Source organism: Sinocyclocheilus rhinocerous, unplaced genomic scaffold (assembly GCF_001515625.1).
Source record: "Sinocyclocheilus rhinocerous isolate Xijiao unplaced genomic scaffold, SAMN03320098_v1.1 scaffold2161, whole genome shotgun sequence".
NCBI classification, from domain to species: Eukaryota; Metazoa; Chordata; class Actinopteri; order Cypriniformes; family Cyprinidae; genus Sinocyclocheilus; species Sinocyclocheilus rhinocerous.
Window position 1 is genome coordinate 305559 of NW_015648277.1, and position 10755 is coordinate 316313.

Here is a 10755-nt window from a genome sequence, read left to right on the forward strand (position 1 = left end):
AACAAGGTCGGATCTGCTACATTTAGCCCATGGCTGGATAGACCCCATATAATATGCTGATATTCAGATAATCTTCAAAAAATCATTATTTTTGTACAAAATATTAAAAACATAAATAAATAAAGTAGCGAAAAAAGATCCACAGTATGTTATCATAAGCGGGTTCCTTTCGTTCGGTTGAAGTTTTGTCTTTAAACTTTTATGATAAACAAGGTCGGATCTGCTACATTTAGCCCATGGCTGGATAGACCCCATATAATATGCTGATATTCAGATAATCTTCAAAAAATCATTATTTTTGTACAAAATATTAAAAACATAAATAAATAAAGTAGCGAAAAAAGATCCACAGTATGTGTCCAAAGCAACCTGGTCAACTTCAGGAGAGTGTTCTGAAAAGGGCAGTGAAGGGAGAGAATCGCATATTAAGAAACAAAGTGTACAGCAAAGTGCAACGATGACCAAAATGCGCCAAACTTTCACCTACAGTAGTATTGATAGCAACACAATTTCTACCCTAACCTACTTTTTCAAATCTAACTATACAAAGAAGTCAAAGATAAGTTCTGTGTTTGCTCTTTTCAAATGGGAAAACATCAAAACACTACCAAAGTGTTGAGATAAGCTACATATATCTTAGGTGGAGGTAGAAAGACATATTATACATATGTACTGTATGAATCATAATTATGCCTGAATCATAAAAGTGAAAAACTATTCAGTATTATTATTTGTTTTTTGTTAAGACTGAATGATGACCTAATGTGGAGAAACAGAAATCTGAATATATATTTACATATTTCACAAAAAAACTCTTTAGATATGTGCAAAAAATTTTAAAAGTGAAGCACTTTGTGTGTGTGTGTGTGTGTGTGTGTGAGTGTGTGAATGTGTTGGTCTGGTGTGAACTGTGTGGCAGTGTGAATTTGCTCCAGTGTGGTTGAATTTGGCACAGTGTGTCCATAAGTTTCATATCCAGTGTGCATATGCTGAGACGAGGTGGATTTTGCTCAAATGACGGTGCTGAAGGTGTTGTCTCAAGCGGTCTGTTTCAGAGCCCACCGCCTCCTGCTTTTCCTGTCTCTCTTTTCTTTTTGCCTGTCAAATTCTCTTTCTCTCTCCACTTTCACACCACTGTGCTCACAGAGGGGTCTGACAGGTTGAGCTGGCCGGTAATGTCCGTAGGATATGGCTATAGATGAAGAAGAAACAGAAAAGGGGAAAGTAAGAGCATATATATTTGCATAATCCTAAATATGCACTGTTCCTCCCGTGACCGGTATATATTTCACGTTGTTATGACGGAGGCGATCTCTCCACCCACTGCAAGCTATGTTTATCTGTCATCTAGAATAATTAGTCTGTGATTTAAAACAGACAGGCCTCCTCGGACTGCGTTGTAAGATAAATAGAGTGAACAAGGTCACGGATTCATTACTGCACAATTGCTTCCTTAAAGGATCATTGATCACGCTTACAGTCCTAAATGAATATGCTTTCTTAAACGGGCACCGTATATCACATTGGAAAATGTCTGCACATGAAGCCTGTAATGGCACAGATGAGAGCGCTCTGTCTCTAGGCCCACGGCTAATAATTTACCTGACCTAGAAGTATTGTTTCCATAGCAACTGTCCTAATGAAATATGACAGCCGGACCTGATATGCAGCACAAGGCGCAGTTCATTCCAGTTCGACACAGGTTTTACCCTCAATAGCTCTCAATTTCTCTGATTCTATAGTATTATTATACTGAAAGGTTTATTTATTGTGATACTCTCCACATAGGAAAATATTACACTCGTCCATATCGTCATTCCAACCCTGGATGATTTTATTTGTTCTGTGGAACACAAAAGAAGGTATTTTAAAGAATGTCCCAGTGGTTTTTCCCCCCACACAATAAAAGTCAATTGAGCATTGTTTTGGACCCAACTGACTTTCAATGAATGGGCTAAAACATTGTTCAAAATATCTAAGTGTGTGTTTGGCAGAAAAAATAAAATCATACAGGTTACGAGTAAAGGATAAGATTTACATTTTTGGGTGAACTGTCCCTTTTATTCGCTACAACGTTGAAAATGATTTATCTACAATCACGTTTACGGGATATAGTTTTGGATATATATCAAAAGAAGCGGCTTTAGTGGGTGTTGTGATACCCTCAGTCATAACAACATTGTTTATGGTGTTCCAAGTCAATTCTGAGTCATAACCACAGCGCCCCCTGCCTACAAACAGGGGAACAGCTTTAGAGCTCTATTCTACAACAACCAGAAGGGTCATGCTGGTAGAGGAAGAGAGAGGCAGTGTGGCATGTGGTGTGGACACCGACATTCAAAACACCATTCAAATCCATTTATAAAAAACACTGATAGAAAAGAAAAGGATGATTAGGACTGTGATGGGTAAACATCAGTTCAAAAAGACATTTTGGCACTGTTTAGCTAGTAGACTTTGTGTCTTTAATCTGCTCCTATTCTGCCTTCATCTTTGGAAAATGTATTTTGAAATCATATCAGGATTTAAAAAAAACACATTTTGCACCCTCACCTCTGTAAATGATTCAAACCATCCTACTGAAGGAGAAACCAACTGAATTGTGAGCTACATGGATTTGGATATTTTTTGTAAACCATCAACCAAACGAGCTGCCAATCAGAATAATCTCTCAAGTTGAGGGTGCATGCAACAAAGCCCCAGGTCAATCATTGCCATACCCAGAAAATGCCTAGCGTTCAATTGAATAAAAATTCGGTCTAAACCAATTAAAGTAATGCAATGAAATAGTTTGTGCTTGCACATTTGTTTGTATGAATCCTCAGAGCCAGTAGCTGTTTGGTTTGAGAGCTATGTCTTATTAAACCTGTGGGACCGAAGAAACAGTGTGGAGGCGTTTGTGTGAACGAACTCATTTGGGAATCTAACTCTGAGAGTTCAATACATTGTAAACGTAAACCCAAAACCCATCTGAGCAGCGTTTCCTGAAAATGAAAAGTGTTTTTTTTTCATTCATAGAACTGCAAAGAAAACATTGGACGGTTAAAAATAAAGGGATCTTGGTAGTGCAGGCCTGCCGGGGGAACAGCCCAGGTTATTTTATCGTCGCTCGTCTTTGGCTGTTAATGGTGATACCGTGCATCGCGGGAGGCATACAGGGTGACTTTGTGACAGCAACCACATAAAATGGGACAATAAAAGAAGGATGAGGTACATGGAAATAACCGTTACAGGACCGAGCAGTGAGAGGAGAGACACACGAGTACATATAAAGAAAGGGAAAGGAAAAGAGCATAAAGTAAAGTCACATCCAGGTTAGGCACGGGAGAAAGACCAGCACAGGCGCTAAGAAGGAGAAGCTATACCTCGCCCCCTCCTGCAAGGTCAAACCCACAAGCCCCCCAAAAATCTGCTCCTCGGTTCCCTCTCCACACTTTCCCTGGCAGCTAGATCCCTGATTGGGCTTTCCCAACAGATGGAGTATAGATGGCTGACTGACAGACATGTGGCCATGACTGTAACTCCCATGTGTGAGGGTGAAGAGAGTCTGAGATGAGACGTTTGTTTTGGAGAGGAGAGATGAGATGACAGGAGAAAGGAAGAGAGTGAAAGAAACAGTGCAGGCCGAGGAGGAGGAAAAGAAAGAGGAAGAGAGCGAGAAGATAGAAGTACAGGCAGGGCGTCATTTTCTTAATCTTCTTACCGTGTCTTTGGACGACCTACGTCTCTTGATGTTGGAGGCCAGGTTGGTACTGATGGACCTAAAAGAGGCTTTCTTTTTGGGGTCGGGCTCTGCTCTACCACTTTTCCTATCCTAAAATAAATATACAGTATATGTAGAACAATTATTCGTGCTCTCTGGAAGAGCGCGTTTGGTTTCCAACCATCACCACCCACCTTGACTACTAAAGCTACTGAATGGTATACTACCCTGCTAATTTTAGCGCTTATCACAATTAACATGGCGTCCCGTGTCCGCTCTCCATCTCCATCTTGGCTGTGAGTCAGAACAGTGCTTTCACGCACCCACAGCGCTCTACAAGGAAAGAGGACACTGGCATATAGACTGGGTGAGAATATGTACATAAAGTCTTACTTCGACTCTTTTACAATCCTGACACTCTAGAGAGGGGAGGAGGAGGACTGCCGTGGATCGTGTGATTAGACCACACTCATCCACAGTTCTGCAACTCCGTAAATGGAAAGCCAAAGCATTAGCAAAGGAAAAAAAGTGAACGAAATAATAACAAAATGAACGTATAATCGGACGGAAAAAAACAGGCTCCGTTTTGAGAGGGAGAAGATGTTCTAGTGTTTTCAGGGAAAATGAACAGCTCATCAATAAACAGTCGAAACGTAACACAGTTCCTTGGCATTATACCCCGGTGAGGGTATAATGGGAGCATGAAGGAAGGAGGAAGGGATGCGCGGGCTCATAAGAGGAGACGAGAGAGTCGGGGAGGGGGTTGGTGAATTCAACCAGAAGACATGCAATACATGGAACCAAAAAGGGAATGCAAAATGAATGACATGACAGTTGACCTTGGCTGGCACCGTCACTCTCTCATTGACTAGCACATTTGGACCATGTGTCTGATCCCCTACAGTGAGCGACTCAAGATGTGACCATCTGCAACTGCACTTTACTTTACAGCAATGTATGAACCATTTTACCACAAAGAGGTTATAAGAGTGACGTTTAAGAGTTTTCACTTTTTTTCTTTAAAATCTTTAAAAGCTTTGAAAAACTTTTATACCATATTTAAGAAAAGTTTCAATTTGTGTTTTGATATATTTACGGTAGAAAATTTACAAAATATCTTCAAGAAACATGATCTTTACTTAATATCCTAATGATTTTGGCATAAAAGGAAAATCGATAATTTTGACCCATACAATGTATTGTTGGCTATTGCTACAAATACACCCATGCTACTTATGACTGGTTTTGTGGTCCAGGGTCACATTTGATGACTCGAAAATGTCATGTTGTGTAACCATCAAGTTCAGAACCAAAAATAGGCTAAATATCAGGTCTTTTGGAGAGTAAAACCACATGACACTTTACAACTTGAACTTGCCTTGTAATAAAAAGGTCAAATTATCTGATATTTAAGAGACTTATTGATCATGAAACGCAGTTCCTGTTTTTTTCTGCATGTTGGTTGGATCATATGACTTGGATTTTGTGAACAAATATTTTTGAATAAAAATAATCAGAAGCAAAAAACTATTTCTAAAAATAAAAATAGACAATTATGCAAAAATTATTTAAGGTCTTCTTTAAGAATTGTTTTCCAAAAATGGATTTGAATCCAAAGCCAACCAAACTACTTCTGTAAGGTAAAGTGCATTAAACGTTTTTTTTGTAAAACATTTTTTAATTCTTTCAGCATTTGTGAGTCATTAGTCACTGTCTGGTTCAAACAACATTGTAAAAGAAACAAAACACAAAAAATGCCCACAATAAGATTTTCATCTGTTTTCACATAATGCATTCTGGTTTCTGTAGAAAGGGTGACCGTACGAGCTCCTTTAACCGTCAGTGCTTTCATCCATTGCATTTCAAAGCCCTGTGATGAGGTAGTGCCTCTGGAGTGGGCAGCTAGCCCACATCACATGGGCTCCTGATCTGCTCCTGGCTCGCTCTGGTTTGAAATGCAAATGCACCCAGGGCAGATCTGTCTGTTCATGCATTCGGGAAGCAGTTGTGTGTACGGCTTTTGCATACGTTGCACATGCACCTGGAGTAAGCGTGCCGGGTTTCGTGTGGAATAATAGATTTGAGCTTTCTGGGAGGAATTATTCATCGGCACACTCGGTTGCCATTAGCGGCAGTTAAACATCCATGTTTGCCAGCTCTGATGGGGATTACATGGAGGCTCATTTGCAATTAAAATATATAAGCATTATTTTTCTTTTACTCGATAAAACAGTGGGAGGAAAATCCATCAAAAAGACCTCGTCTGTGTTTTTTTTGTTCATCTCAAATTATGAGCCTTCAACAATGCTGAACCTCTGACTTGAAGTGGGCGGCACGTGTGGGCGTATTATCCATGCAACATTGTCTTGTGACTCAAGTAGGCAGTAAAGCCCGAAGGTTAAAACACTTAACTCTCTATAACATGAATCTCTGATGTGTGAAGTCAATCAGATAGCTGTCGGCTTTGATACCGCACTGACACTTGTTCCATTAGTTAGATTTAGTTGGGTTTGCCTTGTGGTGAAATATGTGCCTGCTAATAATGGGTCTAAAGTAACAAGGCCATGCTCAACGACTTGCATCCCATTAGGAAAAGTAATCTCGCTTCAACAACGCACTAACTTTCACAGCAGTTCAGAGCTGTAGTCATGTGTTGTGCAAGCCAGCCCGGTTTCAAGTCTCAAACGGGCTGACCTTGTTACTTTCTGCCAACATCTGGGCATCGTGTTGGCCTGTGACCCATTGTGTATGGATACAGCTGGAGGCCAGCAGCGGACAGACACTGATCTTTATAGGGCGTGAGGACGCTTTGATCCCTGCTAGAGCCCAGCAGGGCCATTCAGCCGGCCTGCTCAGCATGCATCTTCCTGACTCCACAACAGCATCACAAGCTCCTTTAATGTGTGTGTGTGTGTGTGTGTGTGTGTATTTGTCAAGCTGCTCAATAAAAGCAATGCCACTGGCGGTAGTGAGGCTGCAGGAGCTGCTTTATCATGCTGCGCAGTTCGATTGGATGGTAAGAGATGTGTCTTTGCATGGATCTGCAGCGAAACACTCATTATTATTATTATTATGAAGGAATTTTTTGGACACTTGTCTGCTGTTGCATGGCCAAATGTCCAAATTAATGTATAGGCCTGTTATCTTTTTTACCTCGAGGCATTTTTGTACTACTGTGTGGTTATGTTCATTTAGCAGATATTCACAATCACACTGTACTGTATTATCAACAGAACATAACTGTGAATTATACTTTGCTTTCTTAGAGTATTAGTGCTTAGTGCTTTATTGGTATGAAAATTAAGCAGGAATTTAAAGTTTTTGATGCCAAAGACCCTTTTATACTATGTGAGAAAATTACTATGCATGATATTTTTAAGACACATTGTTTCCTAAAATAAATTATTGGCTTTTATTTTGTCCTTGCCAAAGCAAATTACAAAAATATTATCTGGAAAACATTTACTTTGTGTTAATTTCACTTGACATTGTTATATCTCCTGCTTTTGGCAATTACAAAACAAATTTTAGAAAAGGTTTCTCTTCACGTTTATAAATCTGAAAGAAAAAAAAAACACCCTGTCAACATAATACAACAATATTTTCCAGATCTAATGACACCTTTGGCTTTAATAAAATGTCAGTATAAAAGCAAATTATTTTATTTTGCAAACAACATGTATTCTTAATAATATCACACTTAATATTTCTTACTATTTAATATTAATACACATTACTGTTCAAAAGTTTGTTTTGGTAAGATTTTTTAAAGACATTAATACTTTTATAGAGCAAAGATGCATTAAATTGATCAAAAGTGAAAAGAAAAAAAAATTTTTTTTAAATAAATGCTGTTATTTTTAACTTTTTTATTCATCAAAGAGTCCTGAAAGAAAATGTATGACAGTTTCCACAAAAAATATTATCAGCACTATTATCAGTATTTAATGTAACTGTTTGATTGATTGATTGACTGAATGATTTCCAAAGGATCATGTGACACTGAAGACTGGAGTAATGGCTGCTGAAAATTCAGTTTTTCCATCACATGAATAAATTACATTTTAAAATTGAAAACAGTTATTTTAAATTGTAATATTTAACAATATTATTGTTTAACTATATAAAAAAAATGTAAATCCTGCCTTGGTAAGCATAAGAGACTTCTAAACAGTAGTGTATAAACATTTTTCCAAATGTAAAAATCTCTTCATCTTTTCATATTCAGATTCGCAGTTGACTTTATAGGCATCATCATATTTGGGGGTCCTTGGCATTAGAAAGTAAAAAAAAAAATCTAAAAGAAAGCTCATTGTGATCTTTTTACCCCTTATCCCTTGTACAATAGAGATTCATTAATAGTGTTCAGCATGCATTAATATATTGACAAACGCCTTTGTTCACTGCACCATTCACTGCTGTATATGGCTGTTCTTTTTGAGTTTGCTCTTTTGGTGATGTGTTAATTTGTGCCTCATCATGACCTTTAAGTCGCATTATGAACGCATGACAGACATGCGACTAGAAGAAATCTGTGAGACTTCTTTTTTCTGTGGCAGAAACCACTGGGCTGTTTTTTGGCTCTAATGTTTTCCAGTAAGTGTTTGGAGGGGATGGGAGACAGCTGTACCTGTAAGTTCTTCCTCCATACATTAACTGCTGCAAAAGCCAGCTGCATTTGCTTCCTGCGTGCATCCTTGTGTCGTTTGTACGCAATCTCAATGAAGATGAGGAAGATCCCGGCGACGATGCCACCAGCCACCAACATAAACACGCCTGTGTGATGAAAAATAAATTTCATCATTTCCACACAGTCTTCAATGTGACAAAGAGGGCAACAGACAGAGACTATTGATAAGGCCTATTCACATTGACAGAGATTCATTTTTTCAATTTTTGCCGACATTGAAAATTTGTGATATGGCAATTGGTGATAGTTGGTTTTATTTCAATGCAAATGAGACATGATGTGGCGACTACTGATCTGCCGCCTGATACAGCTGGATGCTACAATCAAGTAGAAGCCCCTACTAGCAAGCAACAGCACAGAGACTCAACAACCTTGAGGGATTTGATCGGTGTCAGTGTCGACAGCTCTTCAGAAAGCAAAAGGGTTCCTGTGAGAGGTGGATCATACCTGCCATATTCTCGAAAGTGAGCGTGGCTGGTGCATTGCTTCTGGAGTCACACTCCTGATAACGGACCCAGGTTTTATCCAAGTCCTCCATGAAGCCATTCTCGTGGGAACTATTAGTTCAGAGACCCAACACATCAGTCAAACAATCCGTTATTCCAGAAATAGAAACAGTTGACAGATTGCGGTAAGCCTAGGGATTAGCTGAAAGGAAGAGAAAAAAAGAAAGAAAAACAAACAAAAGTATAGCTGCGCACTGTGGATGATTAGTCTTGATTGAGATTACCTGAGGATGGCCAGTGAGACATTTTGCTTCCACGGGCTATCTTTACGCATCCCGATACCAAATCCAGAGCGGAAGAACAGCTCGCCTGTGGTGACCAGGTCACATTTCTGCGAGGCCTCAAACTCCAACACTGCTGAATCCCATATAAACGCGTGGAGTTTGCTATGGGTAGAAAAAATATACGTGAAAAAACGTTGCATTTTTGCAATTTAAAATGTTTTTCTTTCCCTATTTGCTATTATGCTCATCAAGGCGGCATCATCTGATATAGTAAAAACAGTAATACTGTGAAATATTATGATTTTAAATAATATAATTTAAAAATAATATAATTGAGCTGAATTTTAAGCAGCCATTGCTTTATTTGGTCCTTAAAAATACATTTCTTATTATTATCAGGGTTGTTAACAGTAAACCTAAAAAAAAAATGTCCTCAGGAATTTTTGATTAAAGTTTAAAAGGATTTTTCTTTGTAACATTGTAAATACTTTACTGCAACGTATAATGATCAATTATTAAAATTTTAAAACGTCTTAGTATTTTGTCCTCCTTTTGTTTTAATGACAGCAGCAAACAAGCTGCATTAACTCCACAAGTTTGAGTGAAACCTGATGATTCATTTGATGCAGCATGATTTGAGAATGATCCAAAGAACATCTTGTGCTTCAAGTGGAAGCAAGCAGATCTGTCTGTACAAAGAGTCACACGACTCTAAAAATGACACAAATTAACATTTCATTAGTGACCTAGAAATAATTCAGAATCTTAAGTATTTATTTTTCATTTCATGTCACAATGTTTCTTTGTTAAACATTTTTTAAAATCCTAAACTTTGTTTATTTGCAGGTTTAAATGAGATCAAATTAAATCCCAGTTTGTCATTGTCTCAGACATCTGGATTTAAAAAAATAAAAACACCTTCACCTCTACTACTTTTTATACCAACGCCTGAGAACTGGCATCTTCTAAATGGAGATAAGTGGAACTAATTCCTGGAGATTATAGATTATATAAGTGGAACTAATTCCTCCAGATGTTAAAAATCAGTAGGGAAAATGTATTAAACACACTGGCAGTCTGCCATCTGTTCCTGTCTTAGCCTTGAAGTGAAGGTCCTTCTTTAAAATACAACTCCCTACCCTGCTTTGTATTCAGCATCAATACTGTACTGTAATCACTCTAACAGGGGGTTAGCCTCTCTCTGCTCTCCACACACACACTGAGGGGAGAGGAGGATGTGTCACCCTTTATACTGACTGGTAATTTAGCTTTCTGCCGCCCAATTCCTGGCATCCATATCTATGCCCAGCCCCTGTTTGAATATTGTGCTTTTAAAGATTTAAAACAACAGCTTCCAATAAACCTGTCCTGACATAGCAAAAATAGAATTATTAGTGGAAACTCTTGATTATTGACTGACTTGTCTCGCACGGCCTGGATGGCTTCAGCGGCGCTCTCGTAGTTGTGCTTTTCCATGTGGCGGTACATGGTGCTTAGCTCAACTTGGCGCCGGAAGTAAATGTCCACAGAGCTCTGCTTCACTGTGGCGTAGATGAACTTGTCTGATGGGTTTCGCAGCTGGAATACAAGGTAACAGTGGGACGGTCTGGATGAACTGTGATATCTTGCTAC

General features: G+C 38.7%; 1 protein-coding gene across 2 annotated transcripts in view; it reads right to left on the minus strand.

The window, feature by feature from the left end:
* Positions 1-883: 883 nt before the first annotated feature.
* grin1b (glutamate receptor, ionotropic, N-methyl D-aspartate 1b) overlaps positions 884-10755 on the minus strand; it is a 28174-nt gene continuing 18302 nt past the window's right edge. Inside the window, exons 19-21 of one of the 2 annotated variants that reach the window (XM_016514291.1) lie at positions 8334-8479; positions 3704-3814; positions 884-1192 (exon numbers count right to left, since the gene is read on the minus strand). In XM_016514291.1, the coding sequence (XP_016369777.1) occupies positions 1127-1192; positions 3704-3814; positions 8334-8479 (323 nt within the window). In that variant the 3' untranslated portion in view covers positions 884-1126. The remainder of the gene's footprint in view (positions 1193-3703; positions 3815-8333; positions 8480-10755) is intronic. The other variant, XM_016514292.1, reaches the window with a different exon arrangement.